General features: G+C 43.4%; 1 protein-coding gene across 1 annotated transcript in view; it reads left to right on the top strand.

Moving 5' to 3' along the window:
• haspin (histone H3 associated protein kinase) overlaps nucleotides 1-19,865 on the top strand; it is a 55,780-nt gene that overhangs the window by 15,670 nt on the left and 20,245 nt on the right. The window contains exons 6-8 of the mRNA XM_078410910.1: nucleotides 1,433-1,617; nucleotides 2,859-3,059; nucleotides 19,503-19,588. Of these exons, the coding sequence (XP_078267036.1) occupies nucleotides 1,433-1,617; nucleotides 2,859-3,059; nucleotides 19,503-19,588 (472 nt within the window). The remainder of the gene's footprint in view (nucleotides 1-1,432; nucleotides 1,618-2,858; nucleotides 3,060-19,502; nucleotides 19,589-19,865) is intronic.

Genomic DNA, 19,865 nt, shown 5'->3' with positions numbered 1-19,865 from the left:
ACAGGAAGACAGTGGGAGAACTGGGAAGGGGGAGGGGAAAGGGAGGGACAGAGGAACTATCTGAAGTTGGAGAAGTCAATGTTCATACCGCTGGGGTGTAAACTGCCCAAGTTTCCCTGTCCCTCTCTTTCCCCTCCCCTTCCCAGTTCTCCCACTGTCTTCCTGTCTCCTACTACATCCTATCTTTGTCCTGCCCCCTCCCCTGACATCACTCTGAAGAAGGGTCACTTCTCTCCTGAGATGCTACCTGACCCGCTGAGTTATTCCAGCATTTTGTGTCTACCTTCAATTTGAACCAGCATCTGCAGTTATTTTCCTACTACTTGTTGTCTCAGGTGTTGAATTAATATTTTTTTACCTTCTGATCTGGTTGTGAGAAATCACTTCATAAGATCAGAAGTGAAAGGAGTAGAATTATGCCATTCAATCTAATCCACCATTCAATAATGGCTGATCTACCTTTCCCTCAACCCCATTCTTCTGCTTTTGCCCCTTATACCCTGATACCTGTAATAATCAAGAATCTATCTATCTCTGCCTTAAAAATATCCATTGATGGCCTCCACAGCCTTCTGTGGCAATGAATTCCACAGATTCACCACCCTCTGAGTAAAGAAATTCCTCCTCATCTTCTTCCTGAAAGAATATCCTTTAATTCTGAGGCCTAGACTCTCCCACTAATGGAACTATCCTCTCCACATCCACTCCATCCAAGCCTGTCACTATTCTGCAAGTTTCGATGAGGCCCCCTCCCTCATTCTTCTAAGCTCCAGCAAATATAGGCCCAGTGCCGTCAAACGCTCATCATATGTTAATCTACTCATTCCTGGGATCATTCTTGTAAACCTCCTCTGGACCCTCTCCAGAGCCAACACATCCTTCCTCGGATATGGTGCCCAGAATTGCTCATAATATTCCAAATGTGGCCTGACCAGCACGTTATAGAGCCTCAGCATTACATCCCTGCTTTTGTATATATAAGCCCTCTCAAAATAAATGCTAGCATTGCGTTTGCTTTCTTTACTACTAATACGACTTGCAGATTAACTTATTGGGAATCCTGTACAAGAACTCCCAAGTCCCTTGACACCTCTGATGTCTGGATTCTCTCCTCGTTTAGAATATAATCTACACCTTTATTCCTACAACAAAATGTATGACTCCAGTTTGCTACACTATATTCCATCTGCCACTTGTCTTAATACAATTAATTTCATACTGTAAATTAAGGTCGCCTTTATTTTAACCCCTTGAGCATTGAACATAATGCAGTTGTGGCTTGAATTTGTCACCGTAGATCACTTTAATGATGCTGTAGTGTATTCAAAAGTTTTTCAAACAAAATAAACATTACTTTGTCATCAAACTTGCCATTAACGTTGAGATCAAGTTGGTAATTACAGTTTGATTTTTAATGTTGCTTTTTTTTCAGTTATTACGCCTTTGAAATTGGACCAAAGCATTCTTGGCCTTGCAAGTCCATTGCAAAAAATAAATAGCTGCGATCGAAGCTATTTGCTTGCACACCAGGATAGATTGATTTTGATGGAAAATGTATCTGCAACACCAATTTGCAAAAGCATTCGAAGATCCAAACCATTGCGATGTTCCCTGATGGTGGGTATCGAGATCTAACAACAAATATGTCTAGATTTTACAGATATTAATTTTGTACAAAATGCAAGAAAGTATAAAAACTTTGACTCCAATGGATTAAAATTAAGCATTTTGCTTTTTCAAAGGAACAATTACAGATCCGCACAGTCAAAATATTGCACACTAACATTCATTTTATATTTGAACATTTGAAAATATTGTCTGGAATTTTTAAAGACAAAAAATAGTGAATCATAATATTTTTACATTTGTCTACTGAAAGATGCACTAAAATACTGGAGCAAGTCAGTAATTTTTGATCCGATCTGTTTTCAGCATGATTACATGCTTCGTCAGCCCAGTTTGACGCTTGTGATATCATACACAGATTTGATTAAAGTTTGCAAATATATACTGTGCTGATAAACAATTTAACCATTTTGAAACATAATCAAGAGTTCCAATGTAATAGTTATCTTTGAATATGCGGTGTAATTTGATGATGGCCATTTGCACTAATTTATTTTCTACTAGACCAAGTGGACCCGTTGGGCCCAAACCTCTCCTGCATTGGCGCAGCACCCACTCTGCCCCCTTCCCTGCCCCCTTCCCTTTCCCCTCTCCCCTCCTCCCTCCCCTCCCCCTCCCTTCCCCTCCCCCTCCCTTCCCCTCCCCCCTCCCCCTCCCCCCTTCCTTCCCCTCCCCCTTCCTTCCCCTCCCCCTTCCTTCCCCTCCCCCCCTTCCTTCCCCTCCCCTCCTTCCTTCCCCTCCCCCCTTCCTTCCCCTCCCCCCTTCCTTCCCCTCCCCCCTTCCTTCCCCTACCCCCCTTCCTTCCCCTCCCCCCTCCCCTGTAATGCCAAAAAAAATATTGTTACATCTCTGAAGCCATACGGCAACCTTTTGGGACTTTATACTTGACATGTAGGATGACACTTGGAATCCTAAAATATTTTTAAAATTATCACTGTTTTAACTTTTCCTGCGAAGAATCTGGCACTGTCCAAGAAGATATTTAACATGTTTTTCTGGTCCTGTTATTGTTAATAAAATTGTATATCAATTGGTCAACATATTTTCGCTTTGACGCCATTTAATTAAGATTGAAAGTTTTGCCTTTTCCATGGAGCAATTATAAATCAAAATATATTTTAACTTTTGAAATCAAGTAATATGAATGGCAAGAATTAATTATATTAATTCATGATAAACATTAAGCTGCAAATATTTAAAAGGCATTATAACTTTTTTCAATTGTCCTACAGGAACAATTTTCATCTGAATTATTACAGTCAGTGATCCGAACAGATGAGAAAATATACCATGAATGTCATCAAAATGGACCCATTTCCTTTAAAGAATGCATACCGTCAGACATACTCAGGAAGTGTAAAAAAATTGGAGAGGGAGTCTTTGGGGAAGTGTTCCAGACAATAAACAATGATGGAAATGATGTGGCCTTCAAGGTACTTCAAGTGATAATTTCATAGAGAGTGCAAAGTTACCAGAATTTTGATTTGAAAATGCATTATTACTGCATCATCTTCACTACTGTTTTAATCGTATGATTCTGTGTCCGACGATACTGAGAGCATGTTCACCAGAAGGTCAGCAGTGATTGAATAAGCATCTTAAGTCATTTCAGGAATGGGCAAGAATGGTGGCATTGTTAGGAACAATGGGATTCTGAAAGGTGAATAAGTAATTAATATATGGATAGGGAGGATTTGGAGGGATATGGACCAAAGGCAGGCAAATGAGACTAGCCAAGTATGCTAGCTTGGCCTGCATGGGAAGGTGGAGCGAAGGACCTGTTTCTGTGCTGTCAGCTTTATGACTCATTCAGTTAACTCGATAATATGAAGGTAGAAACAAAAATGCTGGGTTAACTCAACAGGACAGGCAGCATCTCTGGAGAGAAGGAATGGGTGGCGTTTTGGGTCGAGACCCTTCTTCAGACTGGAAGAATAACATGGAGGTTGATCTTGTGTCATTTCCACTTTCTTACTTGGTCCCCATAACCCTTGACACATGTATTCAAAAATATTGAATTACTCCGTTTCTACAGCTTTTCAGATTCGAGGAGCTCGGGGGAAAGTATTCCAGAATGAAAAGGAGATTCAAGGCTTACTCTTTTGTTTAATGTTCTCAATGAGTTTCAGTTCTCAATTTTTAAAAGTATATTTTTTGGGAGGAAAATTTACCTTTTGGTTCTAATGCATGTAGCTTATCTCATTTATTTGCACACTCACCCCTTGAGTCTATAGGTTGAGATTTCAGGATCTAGTTTTAAGAGGTTGGCCAATCTAAAGATGCCACTGCCACAGTACTAAAAGTCGACAACATTGTCAAAGTTGCTTTCCTTTGGTTGAGATTTTAAAATTGGTCTGCCTATTGATGCCCTATATAGTGCTTTAAAATATGATGGCATTGAATACAATCAAACCAAAACATTGAACAATTAGCAATATCAAAATAATTTAGATTAGTTAGTCATTTGTTTGACATTTTTGCGTAAATACTTTGTTCAAAGTAGCTGGTATATTGATTCTGTAACGGTCTGGACCCAACTGAATTTTTTTCTCTGCCAAAGGTCTCCACTTGCCCAGACATACCAGGTAGGTAGAAAGGCCCAAACAGGTTGATGTAATTCTGAGTCTAAAAGACTGGAGTATGGGTGCTGATGTGATGTTGTTAAAGCTAGTAGGTATTTTAATTTATAAATGTTCATGTATAAATGCATGAATGAATAAGTTTATTGGCCAAGTATGTGCATATACAAGGAATGTGCCTTGGTGGTCCGCTCACAAATGACAACACAAACATACAGTTAACAATTAAATGATTAAATTTAAATGATTAAAATTACTTTAAATCTTAAAATTAAGTATTATATTTTAAATATTTAAATGCTATAAGCACTAAGAAATTATTGATTCTTCAAATCAATGGGATCCTCTAGTTTGTGAAATTGGTGAGCCAGATTCTCCATAGAAACATAGAAAGTAGGTGCAGGAGTAGGCCATTCGGTCCTTCGAGCCTGCACCGCCATTCAATATGATCATGGCTGATCATCCAACTCAGTATCCTGTACCTGCCTTCTCTCCATACCCCCTGATCCCTTTAGCCACAAGGGCCACATCTAACTCCCTCTTAAATATAGACAATGAACTGGCCTCAACTACCCTCTGTGGCAGAGAATTCCACAGATTCACCACTCTCTGTGCGAAAAAAAAACCCTTCTCATCTCGGTCCTAAAAGACTTCCCCCTTATCCTTAAACTGTGACCCCTTGTTCTGGACTTCCCCAACATCGGGAACAATCTTCCTGCATCTAGCCTGTCCAACCCCTTAAGAATTTTGTAAGTAGTGATATTGTGATGCCAGTAATTGCTTCATGTAGTAACATTCATTTCATTGGAAAAGAATATTCCTTTATCCTTTATTTTTTCCATTTGTCTAACCTTACTCCTATGAATTATTTTAAATCTTGTTATTTTAACTCATGCTATCTTTTGATTAGCTCAAACCTGTATGCATCATCTCTTCGCCATGAAAGATTGATTTTGGCGGATACCAATTACTAGAGTTTATTTTGTACTGACTGCTTTAATTTGCGATCTAGGTTTTCATTAAAGACGCATTAATTTGAATTTTCCTCTCATTCCAGCTCAAGACTAAGGAATTGAAATATTAGCCATTTAACTCTGAGCCTGCTCCACCATATAATAAAATCACAGATAATCTACCACAGTGCAGTAAAACTGTTAATCTAGTGCGCTTGGTATTTTGGTGCTTAACTGACAAAAGTCCAAGACTATTGGATATTATTCTAATATTAGTCCAACATACCTTCTTATTTTAAGATGTTATGCAGGAGAATATTAAATGTTGAATGAAACTGCTACGTTTGAAGAGAGCATGGGAAATAAAGCCCCAGTAGGTTACAGGGAGTATGGAAACCACCCAGGTGGGCTTAAACAGACGACTAGAGTCTGGTGCTAATGTGTGGACAGGGAGTGCAGAAGTTGGGCTCATTGAGTGGCTGGGGTTCATGGCAAAGATCACTCGGTTAACACAATCACCCTGATAGCGTAGTTGATAAAGTTACTGTACCAGCTCCTCACCCTAACTTCGGATGTCCCAATTATCCAGAAATGTATTTATTTCAGTTTTGAACGCAATTAATGACCGTCTCAAAGCACTCTTAGGTGGAGACTTTCAAAGATTCCCTGTACTTTAATTGATGAATTTTCTTCTCATTTCATTCCCAAATGACCTTTTTGTTTTCTGGACTCTTCCGGATAGACAATAGGTGCAGGAGTAGGCCATTCGGCCCTTCGAGTCAGCACCACCATTCAATGTGATCATAGCTGATCATTCTCAATCAGTACCCCGTTCCTGCCTTCTCCCCATACCCCCTGACTCCGCTATCCTTAAGAGCTCTATCTAGCTCTCTCTTGAAAGCATTCAGAGAACTGGCCTCCACTGCCTTCTGAGGCAGAGAATTCCACAGATTTACAACTATCTGACTGAAAAGGTTTTTCCTCATCTCTGTTCTAAATGGCCTACCCATTAATCTTAAACTGTGGCCCCTGGTTCTGGACTCCCCCAACATTGGGAACATGGTTCCTGCCTCTAACGTGTCCAACCCCTTAATAATCTTAAGTTTCAATAGGATCCCCTCTCATCCTTCTAAATTCCAGTGTATACAAGCCTAGTCGCTCCAGCCTTTCAACATACGACAGTCCCACCATTCCGGGAATTAACCTAGTAAACCTACGCTGCACGCCCTCAATAGCAAGAATATCCATCCTCAAATTTGACCAAAACTGCACACAGTACACCAGGTGTGGTCTCACTAGGGCCCGGTACAACTGTAGAAGGACCTCTTTGCTCCTATACTCAACTCCTCTTGTTATGATGGCCAACATTCCATTGGCTCTCTTCACTGCCTGCTGTACCTGCATGCTTCCTTTCAGTGACTGATGCACTAGGACACCCAGATCTCATTGTACGTCCCCTTATCCTTACTTGACACCATTCAGATAATAATCTGCCTTCCTATTCTTACCACCAAAGTGGATAACCTCACACTCATCCACGTTAAACTGCATCTGCCATGCATCCGCCAACCCACACAGCCTATCCAAGTCACCCTGCAACCTCATAGCATCTTCCTCGCAGTTCACACTGCCACCCAGCTTTGTGTCATCTGCAAATTTGCTAAAGTTACTTTTAATCCCTTCATCCAAGTCATTAATGTATATTGTAAATAGCTGCGGTCCCAGCACTGAGCCGTGCGGTACCCCACTAGTCACTGCCTGCCATTCTGAAAGGGACCCATTTATCCCCATTCTTTGCATTCTGTCTGCCAACCAATTTTCTATCCATGTCAGTACCCTATCCCCAATACCATATGCTCTAATTTTGCACACTAATCTCCTATGTGGGACCTTCTCGAAGGCTTTCTGAAAGTCAAGGTACACTATATCCACCGGCTCTCCGCTGTCCATTTTCCGAGTTACATCCTCAAAAAATTCCAGTAGATTAGTCAAGCATGATTTCCCCTTCGTAAATCCATGCTGACTCGGAACGATCCTGTTACTGTTATCCAAATGCTCTGTAATTTCGTCTTTTATAATTGACTCCTGCATCTTCCCCACCTCTGATGTCAGACTAACTGGTCTATAATTTCCTGTTTTCTCTCTCCCTCCTTTCTTAAAAAGTGGGATAATATTAGCTACCCTCCAATCCACAGGAACTGATCCTGAATCTATAAAACATTGGAAAATGATCACCAATGCGTCCATGATTTCTAGAGCCACCTCCTTGTACCCTGGGATGCAGACCATCAGGCTCTGGGGATTTATCAGCCTTCTGTCCCATCAGTCTACCCAACACCATTTCCTGCCTAATGTGAATATCCTTCAGTTCCTCCGTCACCCTAGGATCTCTGGCCACTAGAACATCTGGGAGATTGTTTGTATCTTCCTTAGTGAAGACAGATCCAAAGTACTGGTTCAACTCGACTGCCATTTCCTTGTTCCCTGTAATAAATTCCCTTGCTTCTGTCTTCAAGGGACCCACATTTGCCTTAACTATTTTTTCCTCTTCTCATACCTGAAGAAGCTTTTACTATCCTCCTTCATATTATTGGCCAGCTTACCTTCGTACCTCATCTTTTCTCCCTGTTTGCCTTTTTAGTTATCTTCTGTTGCTCTTTAAAAGAGTCCCAATCCTCTGGCTTCTCGCTCTTCTTTGCTATGTTATACTTATTCTCTTTTATTTTTATGCTGTCCTTGACTTCCCTTGTCAGCCACGGGTGCCACTTACTGGCCTTAGAATCTTTCCTCCTCTTTGGGATGAATTGATCCTGCAACTTCTGCATTATTCCCAGGAATACCTGCCATTGCTGTTCCACCGTCTTCCCTGCTCGGGTCGCCTTCCAGTCAAATCTGGCCAGCTCCTGCCTCACGCTTCTGTAATCTCCTTTGATACACTGTAATACTGACACTTCCGATTTTCCCTTCTCCCTCTCAATTTGTAGATGAAAACATCATATTATGATCACTGCCTCCTAATGGCTCTTTTACCTTGAATTCCCTTATCAAATTAGGTTCATTACACAACACTAAATCCAGAATTGCCTTCTCCCTGGTAGGCTCCAGTACAAGCTGTTCTAAGAATCCATCTCGGAGGCACTCCACAAACTCCCTTTCCTGGGGTCCAGTACCAACCTGATTTTCCCCGTCGACCTGCATGTTGAAATCTCCCATAACCACCGTAGCATTACATTTGCGACATGCCAATTTTAGCTCTTGATTCAACTTGCACCCTATGTCGAGGCTACTGTTTGGGGGCCTGTAGATAATTCCCATTAGGGTCTTTTTACCCTTACAATTCCTCATTTCTATCCATATTGATTCCACATCTTCTGATTCTATGTCATCCCTTGCAAGGGACTGAATATCAATAGACAATAGACGCAGGAGTAGGCCATTCAGCCCTTCGAGCCAGCACCGCCATTCAATGCGATCATGGCTGATCACTCTCAATCAGTACCCCGTTCCTGCCTTCTCCCCATACCCTCTCACTCCGCTATCCTTAAGAGCTCTATCCAGCTCTCTCTTGAAAGCATCCAACGAACTGGCCTCCACTGCCTTCTGAGGCAGAGAATTCCACACCTTCACCACTCTCTGACTGAAAATGTTCTTCCTCATCTCCGTTCTAAATGGCCTACCCCTTATTCGTAAACTGTGGCCCCTTGTTCTGGTATTCATTCCTTACCAACAGAGCAACCCCACCCCCTCTGCCCACCTGTCTGTCTTTTCAATAGGTCATATACCCCTGAATATTCAGTTCCCATCCCTGGTCCTCTTGTAGCCATGTTTCCCACAACGTCATACTTGCCAATGTCTAACTGAGCCTCGAGCTCATCCACTTCATTTTTTATACTTTGCGCAATTAAATATAACACTTTAACTTCGGTATTCACCTCCCCCCTGACCTTACTCTCTTATCCCATCTAGAACTTTCCTTCCCATTTATTCTAGAGTCCTTTGCAATTTCTCCTGTATTCGCTTCCCCTTTAACTCCATCTTCATATTCCCAATTTTGTCAACCCCTCCCCCCCACTACTTAGTTTAAACCCACACGTGTAACACTAGCAAACCTGCCTGCCAGAATGTTGGTCCCCTGCTGTTAAGGTGTAACCGGTCCCTTTTGTACAGGTCACCCCTACCCCAGAAGAGATCTCAGTGGTCTAGAAATCTAAATCCCTGCTCCCTGTACCAATCCCACACGAGGTATAGGAAGCAATTCAGAGATAACCACCCTCGACCTCCTACTTCTCAGTCTTCTTCCCAACTCTCTAAACTCGTGTTGCAGTACCTCCTTTCTGTTCCTCCCGACGTCGTTCGTGCCCACGTGTACAACTACTTCCGGTTGATCGCCTTCCCTCGCTAGGATGTTCTGAAGCCGGTCCGTGATGTCTTGAACCCTGGCACCAGGGAGGCAACAGACCATCCTCAAGTCCCGCCTGCGGCCACAGAATCTACTGTCCGTACCTCGGACAATGGAGTCACCCACTACTATGGCTCTTCCCGACTTCAGTCTCCCCGGTCGGATCTCCTTGCCTGGATTAGAGCCACCGACCTGTCCGCTGCTCGGACTGGAAGCGTCTTCTGCCCCGACAGCTCCCAAAAGGGTGTACCTGTTTGCAATAGGCACAGCCACTGCAGTCTCCTGTAGTCCATGTTTACTCCCCTTCGAAACGGTCTCCCACCTTCACTCGACCTGGACCCTTGGCGTGACAGCTTCACAGTAGGTCCTGTCCAGGAAACACTCGTATTCCCGGATGGCTCTGAGATCATCCAGCTGCTTCTCCAACTCCACAACACGTCAATTCAGGAACTGCAGCTGGACACAATTCTTGCAGGTGTAGCTCCCAGAAGCTCCAGCGGTGTATCTACCTTCCCACATCCTGCAGGAAACACACTGCACCAACTTGTCTGCCATCACTTTAGTGTCAAAAAACAAATCAGGCACAAAAACAAGCGTAAGTTCCTCATCCCAGCCTCCTTGCCGAAGACTCGCTGCCAAAGACTCGCACTTTTCTCACAGGGCACTTTTCTCACAGGGCCGCACCCCTTGTGCAAGCCTTGTTTATATCAGTCACTAAATTGACTAATTGGCCAATTTACCAAGCCTCTAATTTAATTGCTCAGCCAATCCCCACACTCACTCCTATCCTGCCTTCCTCTGACGAGCTTGGAGGTATGCGCTTCACTGAATGCCTGCTAGCGTCCCTTTGGTGCTCTTTTGTAAACGGACTTTTACCTGTATTCACACTTACTTTCTTTCAGCCAACGGTCGTCCTTGCTCCTGCTGCTGCTCTCGCGATCTTTACTGACTGACTGCTAGCGTCCCTTTGGCGCTCTTTTTTAAATGGACTTTTACCTGTAATTCACACTTACTTTCTTTCAGCCAACGAAGGGAATACATCTGTCCGGTCAAGCCCTCCAAGTCTCAATAACGTCACTTCTCATTCCCCTAAACCGAAGAAAGTGATCTATTCAATGCAATCTGTGCTTGTATGATTAACCTGCCATCTCCTGAGCATTCATAAAGCAGTGTAGGTCAGGAACAGGTACTTTGGCCCACAATATCAATGCTCATATGATGCCATGTTAAATTATCTCCCCTTTAGGTAATGAGACCAAAATTCTACATACTTCTCCAGCTGTAATCTTCCCAAGGTCCTATTTCATTGTAGTGAGACATCCCTGTACTTTTATTGAAATATTTTCGTGATATATGCCATCATACCATTTACTTTCCCAATTTCCTAGTGCACCTGCATGTTCATTTTTATAATCCGCACACAATTGGAGCCCTTTAACTGCAAGATTTTCCAATCTTTCACCATATTTAAAAATGTATTTGTGTTTTTACTAATGTAGTGTGTAACCCCACTTTTTTCCCCACATTGTACTCCATCTGCCATATTGTCCACTCATTAGTGATAGGAGCAGAATTAGGCCATTCGGCCTCTAGTCCTAGACTCTCAAACGAGAGGAAACATCCTCTCCGCATCCACTCGATCCAAGCCCCACTTAGTCAACTTCTTTATATCCCTTTAAATCCTCTTTTTACTCGTATCATTACTCACTTCCTAATAATTTCTACGTTGAGGATGACATGAAATTGTTATATTGGTTCCCTCGGCTAAATCATTAAGATGGAATCTAAAGAAGGTATCACTTGTCCATGTCCTCCAGAGATGCTGCCTGAGTTATCCTTTTTGGGTTTTTTTCCTTAATATCGAATGTGAAAGGATTTGGACAGCTATCCATGTGTTACTCTGCTGTCAACCAGAAAAGGCCCCTTATATTCCCAACTCTTCATGCTAGTATTACACCCCAATTCTGTGCCCTAACCTTGTTCAGTGACCGTATGTGTCGGACCTTATGAAAATCCTACATTGCATCCGCATCTGCTGTACTAGATATCTTTGAATAACATAAAATAGTGGGGGGGGGGGGGGGGGGGGGAGGGGTGTTTCAAAGGGATAGACAAGGATGGAGTTAAAGGGAAAGAGAGTATAGGAAAAATTAAGAAAGACCCCAGAATTAACGGGACAGAAAGTTCACAAAGGAATAGGAGAGCATGGCTAAGTGTAATAGGAATCGATGTGAAAGCTGAGATGAGCAATGGATTAAAAGTAATATATATGAATGTGCAAAGTATAAGAAGTAAAGTGGATGAGCTTGAGGCTCAGTTAGAGATTGTGGGGATTACCAGACCTCCCAACCCTTCCGAATTTTGGCGGAAAGTTTCCGCTTTCTTATTTCATTTCCGCCATTCCGATTTCACCTCACATTTTTCCGCAAAGCACACGCCTCGCTGCTCGCCCAACCTCGCCTCGCCGCTGGCCCCGACTCGCCGTTGGCCCGGCTTCCCCTCGCCGCTGGCCCCGACTTGCCTCGCCGCTGGCCTCGACTCGCCGTTGGCCCGGCTTCCCCTCGCCGCTGGCCTGGCTTCCCCTCGCCACTGGCCCCGACTCTCCGTTGGCCCGGTCTCACCTCGCCGCTGGCCCCGACTAGCCTTGCCACTGGGTTCGCCTCTGCATAGCGCGAGGCCCATTGATGTTGAGAGGGGATGGGGTGCAGGGGAGGGGGGAGTAAGGGTCGGGGGGGGGGGGTTGGAGGAAGGGAGGTATGGGGGTGGGAGGGGAGTGGGGATGGGAGGGGAGTGGGGATGGGAGGGGGGTGCGGGTGGGAGGGGAGTGGGGGGAAGGGTAGTGGAGATGGGGAAAAGGAGGGGAGGGCGGGAATGGGGGTGGGAGGGGGGAGGTCGGGAGTGGGGGGGAGGGCTGGAGTCGGGAGTGGGGGGGAGGGCTGTAGTCGGGAGTGGGGGGAAGGGCGGGAGTTCGGGGGGGAGTCGGGAGTGGGGGTAGAGTGGAAGGGGGAGGTGGGGGGTAGGGTAGTGGGGAGGATTGGGGGGGACATGGACTGTTGCGATATGCTGTTGAAGACCATCGGAGCAAGTATGTCTTCAATGAAAATTTCATTGGTATGTGAAGTTTTAAATGAAACTCTTCATAACTTAATCTTACATTTTGTGTAAGGAAAAGCAAAATAGGGAAAACAAAACAAAACATTTTTTTCTTTGTGTTGTAAAAAAGTATTTCTGTTCAATAGCCTTTCTATAAATGGCAGAATATACTCATGATAGGCCTGACATTGTACATGTAGTCCAAGAACTACAGACTGTTGGAAATAATACTCGTTTTTCACACATGAATGTAGCGCAACGTGTACGCGCATTTGGCGTGCATACTTTTTTGGGGAATTTTTGACATCAAAATTCTGAATTTGTAAAATCAAATGTTGGGAGGTCTGGTTTACAGAGACGTGGCTGCAGAAGGATCAGGACTGGGAACTGAATGTTCAGGGTTAGACATCCTACAGAAAAGGACAGGCAGGTGGGCAGAGAAGGTGGGGTAGCTCTGTTGGTGAGGGATGAAATTCAGTCTCTTGCGAGGGGTGACATTGGGACTGGCGATGTAGAGTCACTGTGAATAGAGTTGAGGTATTGTAAAGGTAAGAAGACACTAATGGGAGTTATCTACAGGCCCCTAAACAGTAGCCTGGATTTTGGGTGTAAGTTGCAGCAGGAGTTAAAATTGGCATGTAACAGGTAATGCCAATATGGTTATGGGGTATTTCAATATGCAGGTAGACTGGGAAAATCAGGTTGGTTCTGGACCCCAAGAAAGGGAGTTTGCAGAATGCCTCCGAGATGGATTCTTAGAGCAGCTTGTACTGGAGCCTACCAGAGAGAAGGCAATTCTGCATTTAGTGTTGTCCAATGAGCCAGAATTAATAAAGGACCTCAAGGTAAAGGAACCGCTTGGAAGTAGTGACCATTATATGATTAGTTTTAATCTGTAATTTGAGAGGGAGAAGGTTAAACCAGGAATGTCAGTGTTGCAGTTGAACAAAGGGGTCTATGAAGGCATGAGAGAGGAGCTGGCCAAGGTCGAATGGAAAAGGATCCAGGCAGGAATGACAGTGGAACAGCAATGGCAGGAATTTCTGGGCATAATCCAGAAGATGCAGGATCATGTCATTCAAAAGAGGAAGAAAGATTCTAAGGGGAGTAAGAGGCAACCGTGGCTGACAAGGGAAGTTAAAGATGGAATAAAACTAAAAGAAAAGATGTATAAGATAGCAAAGAGTAGTAGGAAGCCAGAGGATTGGGCAACTTTCAAAGGACAACAGAAGATAGCAAAAAGGGCAATTCGGGCTGAAAAGATGAAGTACGAAGCGAAGCTGGCCAAGAATATAAAGGACAGTAAAAGCTTCTTAGGGTATGTGAAGAGCAAAAAAAATTGTAAAGACAAATGTGGGTCCCTTGTAGGCAGAAACAGGTGAAATTATCATGGGTAACAAGGAAATGGCGGAAGAATTGAATAGGTACTTCAAATCTGTCTTCACTAAGGAAGACACAAACAATCTTCCAGGTGTACTAGAGGACAGAGGATCTGGGGAGAGTGAGGAACTGAAAGAAATTTGCATTAAGCAAGAAATAGTATTGGGTAGACTGATGGGATTGAAGGCTGATAAATCCGCAGGGCCTGATGGTCTGCATCCCAGGGTACTTGACGAGGTGGCCTTAGAAATCGTGGACACATTGATGATCATTTTCCAATGTTCTATAGATTCAGGATCAGTTCCTGTGGATTGGAGGGTAGCTAATGTTATCCCACTTTTCAAGAAAGGAGCGAGAGAGAAAATGGAGAATTAAAGACCAGTTTAGCCTGACATCGGTGGCGGGGAAGAAGCTGGAGTAAATTATTAAAGAGGTAATAACGGTGCAATTGGATAGCAGTAAAAAGATTGGTCCAATTCAGCATGGATTTATGAAGGGGAAATCATACTTGACTAATCTTCTGGAATTGTTTGAGGATGTGACAAGTAAAATGGATGAAGGAGAGCCAGTGGATGTAGTGTATCTAGACTTTCAGAAAGCCTTTGATAAGGTCTCACACAGGAGATTGGTGAGCAAAATTAGAGCACGCGGTATTGGGGGTAGGGTATTGACATGGATAGAGAATTGGTTGGCAGACAGGAAGCAAAGAGTAGGAATAAACAGGTCCTTTTCAGAATGGCAGGCAGGGCGAGTGGAGTGCCGCAAGGCTCAGTGCTGGGGCCGCAACTATTTACAATATATATTAATGATTTGGATGATGGGATTAGAAGTACCACTAGCAAGTTTGCAGGTGGCAGTGTGAACTGAGAAGAGGATGTTAGGAGGTTGCAGGGTGACTTGGATAGATTGAGTGAGTGGGTAGATGCATGGCAGATGCAGTATAATGTAGATAAATGTGAGGTTATCCACTTTGGCGACAAAAACAAGGAGGCAGATTATTATCTCAATGGTGTCAGATTAGGTAAAGGGGAAGTGCAACAAGATCTTGGTGTTCTTGTACACCAGTCACTGAAAGTAAGCTTGCAGGTACAACAGGCAGTGAAGAAAACTAATGGCATGTTGGCCTTCATAACGAGAGGATTTGAGTCTAGGAGCGAATAGGTCCTTCTGCAGTTGTATAGGGCCCTGGTGAGGCAACATCTGGAGTATTGTGTGCAGTTTTGGTCTCCTAATTTGAGGAAGGACGTCCTTGAATGGCGGTGAATGGCGGTGCTGGCTTGAAGGGCTGAATGGCCTACTCCTGCACCTATTGTCTATTGTCTTGCTATTGAGGCAGTGCAGCGTAGGTTCACGAGGTTAATCCCTGGGTTGGTGGGACTGTCATATGAGGAAAGATTGGTAAGACTCTGCATGTATTCACTGGAGTTTAGAAGGATGGGAGAGGATCTTATAGAGATGTATAAAATTATAAAAGGACTGGACAAGCTAGATGCAGGAAAAATGTTCCAAATGTTGGAGTCCAAAATCAGGGACACAGTCTAAGAATAAAGGGGAGGCGAGAAGCAACTTTTTCACCCAGAGAGTTGTGAATTTGTGGAATTCTCTGCCACAGAAGGAGGCCAATTCACTGGATGAATTTAAAAGAGAGTTAGATGGAGCTCTCGGGGCTAGTGGAATCAAGGGATATGGGGAGAAGGCAGGCACAGGTTACTGATTGTGAATGATCAGCCATGATCACAATGAATGGCACTGCTGGCTCGAAGGGCCAAATGACCTCCTCCTGCACGTATTTTCTATGTTTCTATAGCTTCAATAGATTGAACATGATTTCCCTTTCATAAATCAATGCTGAATATTATCTTCAACATATCTTGATGTTGCATCCTGTATTTTCAGAAATTAGGAAAATGGTGGCAACTGTGTCAGGCTAACAGGTTGATTGTTCTGTTTTCTTTCTGCCTCCTTTCTTAAAAAAAATAGATTGGCAAATCTGCAGGAACCTGTCCACAATCTGTAGATTTTTGGAAAATGATGGTCAATGCAACACTAAAACCACTCCAATCCTTTGTTACCATAGCATAATTGTATTTGATTTGCAGAAAACTACCGGATAATGCAAGGCCTTGATAGTGGATGTGGAAAGGAGGTTTACAAAAATGGGAGAGTCTGGAACCCGAGGACACAGCCTCGTAGTAAAAGGACGTATCTTTGGAATGGAGATGAGGAGGAATTTATTTAGCCAGAGACTGGTGCACCTGTGGAATTTATTGCCACAGACAGCTGTGGAGGCCAAGGCACTGGGTATTTGTTGGTAAGGAATGATATTCACTCCCTTGCAAGGAGTGACATAGAATCAGGAGATGTAGAATCAGTATGGATAGAGATGAGGAATTGTAAGTGTAAAAAGACCCTAATGGGAGTCATCTACAGGCCCCCAAACAGTAGCCTCGACATAGGGTGCAAGTTGAATCAGGAGCTAAAATTGGCATGTCACAAATGTAATGCTACAGTGGTCATGGGAGATTTCAACATGCAGGTAGACTGGGAAAATCAGGTTGGTAATGGACCCCAGGAAAGAGAGTTTGTGGAGTGCCTCCGAGATGGATTCTTAGAACAGCTTGTACTGGAGCCTACCAGGGAGAAGGCAATTCTGGATTTAGTGTTGTGTAATGAACCTGACCTGATAAGGGGACTCGAGGTAAATGAGCCATTAGGAGGCAGTGACCACAATATGATAAGTTTTACTCTACAAATTGAGAGGGAGAAGGGAAAATCGGACGTGTCAGTATTACAGTATAGCAAAGGGGATTACAGAGGCATGAGGCATGAGTTGGCCAAAATTGACTGGAAGGAGGCCCTAGCAGGGATGACTGGAACAGCAATGGCAGGTATTCCTGGGAATAATGCAGTTGCAGGATCAATTTATCCCAAAGAGGAGGAAAGATTCTAAGGGGAGTAAGAGGCACCCGTGGCTGACAAGGGAAGTCAAGGACAACATAAAAATAAAAGGGAAGAAGTATAACATAGCAAAGAAGAGTGGGAAGCCAGAGGATTGGGACTCTTTTAAAGAGCAACAGAAAACTAAAAAGGCAATACGGGGAGAAAAGATGAGGTACGAGGGTAAACTAGCCAATAATATAAAGGAGGATAGTAAAAGCTTTTTTAGGTATGTGAAGAGGAAAAAAATAGTCAAGGCAAATGTGGGTCCCTTGAAGACAGAAGCAGGGGAATTTATTATGGGGAACAAGGAAATGGCAGACGAGTTGAACCGGTACTTTGGATCTGTCTTCACTGAGGAGGATACAAACAATCTCCCAGATGTTCTAGTGGCCAGAGATCCTTGGGTGACAGAGGAACTGGAGGAAATCCACATTAGGCAGGAAAAAGTTTTGGGTAGACTAATGGAACTCGAGGCTGATAAATCCCCAGGGCCGGATGGTCTGCATCCCAGGGTGCTTAAGGAGGTGGCTCTAGAAATTGTGGACACATTAGTGATTATTTTCCAATGTTCTATAGATTCCGGGTCAGTTCCTGTGGATTGGAGGGTAGCTAATGTTATCCCACTTATCAAGAAAGGAGGGAGAGAGAAAACGGGAAATTATAGACCAGTTAGTCTGACATCAGTGGTGGGGAAGATGCTGGAGTCAATTATAAAAGACAAAATTGCAGAGCATTTGGATCGCAGTTCCGAGTCAGCATGGATTTACGAAGGGGAAATCGTGCTTGACTAATCTACTGGAATTTTTTGAGGATGTAACTAGAAAAATTGACAGGGGAGAGCCGGTGGATGTGGTGTACCTCGACTTTCAGAAAGCCTTCGACAAGGTCCCACATAGGAGATTGGTGGGCAAAATTAGAGCACATGGTATTGGAGGTAGGGTACTGACATGGATAGAAAGTTGGTTGACAGACAGAAAGCAAAGAGTGGGGATAAATGGGTCCCTTTCAGAATGGCAGACAGTGACTAGTGGGGTGCCGCAAGGCTCGGTGTTGGGACCACAGCTATTTACAATATACATCAATGACTTGGATGAAGGGATTAAAAGTACCATTAGCAAATTTGCCGATGATACAAAGCTAGGTGGCAGTGTGAACTGTGAGGAAGATGCTATGAGGTTGCAGGGTGACTTGGACAGGTTGTGTGAGTGGGCGGATGCATGGCAGATGCAGTTTAATGTGGATAAGTGTGAGGTTATCCACTTTGGTGGTAAGAATAGGAAGGCAGATTATTATTTGAATGGTGTCAAGTTAGGAAAAGGGGACGTACAACGTGATCTGGGTGTCTTAGTGCATCAGTCACTGAAAGGAAGCATGCAGGTAAAGCAGGCAGTGAAAGCCAATGGATTGTTGGCCTTCATAACAAGAGGAGTTGAGTATAGGTGCAAAGAGGTCCTTCTGCAGTTGTACAGGGCCCTAGTGAGACCGCACCTGGAGTACTGTATGCAGTTTTGGTCTCCAAATTTGAGGAAGGATATTCTTGCTATTGAGGGCGTGCAGCGTAGGTTTACTAGGTTAATTCCCGGAATGGCGGGACTGTCATATGTTGAAAGACTGGAGCGACTAGGTTTGTATACACTGGAATTTAGATAAGGGATCTTATCGAAACATATAAGATTATTAAGGGGTTGGACATGTTAGAGGCAGGAAACATATTCCCAATGTTGGGGGAGTCCAGAAACAGGGGCCACAGTTTAAGAATAAGGGGTAGGCCATTTAGAACAGAAATGAGGAAAAACTTTTTTAGTCAGAGAGTTGTGAATCTGTGGAATTCTCTGCCTCAGAGGGCAGTGGAGGCCAATTCTCTGAATACATTCAAGAGAGAGCTAGATAGAGCTCTTAAGGATAGCGGAGTCAGGGGGTATGGGGAGAAAGCAGGAACGGGGTACTGATTGAGAATGATCAGCCATGATCACATTGAATGGCGGTGCTGGCTCGAAGGGCCGAATGGCCTACTCCTGCACCTATTGTCTATTGTTTATTTTTAAAGAGGAAATTGATAGTTTCTTGATTAGTAAGGATGTCAAAGGCTATTGGGAGAAGGCTGCAAAATGGGGTAAAGAGGGAATAATAGATCAGCCATGATTGAATGGTGGAGAAGACTCGAGGGGCTGAATGGCCTAATTCTGCTCCTATGTCTCATGGTCTAAGCATCAGTAATAGATTAATTCAGGTAAAGAATTAAAAAGGAGCAGAAATGAAATTTCGGCTGTATTGATCTGCAACCATGCAAGTGGATGCCAAAACTGATGAGATGATTTTTAAAAGCAAAAAAATTGATTTGCTGTGTTTAACTATTGCATGTTTGGATAACCAGATGTTCTGTACATGTAAATGTGGTTGCTTAAAACATGTTATTTTCTGTCAGATGATTGGCTACCACCTGTTTGGGACCACCTTTATGTTTAATTATCCACACTAAAGGAAAGAAGAGCATTTTTTTCGTATCCCAAGTAATCAAAATTTGACTTTCAGATAATCCAAATTGAAGGAGAGAAATATGTGAATGGAGAACCACAGAAGAAGTTTGAAGAGATTCTTCCTGAAATAATCATTTCCAAGTAAGTGTTTTTTGTGAGCAATATATATATTTTTTAATTGACTGACGTTACTGGTAAATGGACTATATCCTGCAGAATACAGTACTGGAGGAACTCAGCAGGCCAGGCAGCATTTGGAGAGGAAATTGATAGTTGATATTTTGGGTTGAGACCATTCTTGAGACTATGAAACAGGACTATCTGCATTACGCTCTCCTGTTATTGTGCAGAAAGCTGAGTATAAATTTTACCATTACTATTTTAAAGAAACCTTTGACTAATTTTGTTGATACAGGCG

This window comes from Rhinoraja longicauda, chromosome 1, assembly GCF_053455715.1.
Source record: "Rhinoraja longicauda isolate Sanriku21f chromosome 1, sRhiLon1.1, whole genome shotgun sequence".
Taxonomy (NCBI): Eukaryota; Metazoa; Chordata; class Chondrichthyes; order Rajiformes; family Arhynchobatidae; genus Rhinoraja; species Rhinoraja longicauda.
Note: the sequence above shows the minus strand (reverse complement) of the source record. Positions and strands in the feature narration are given on the sequence as shown.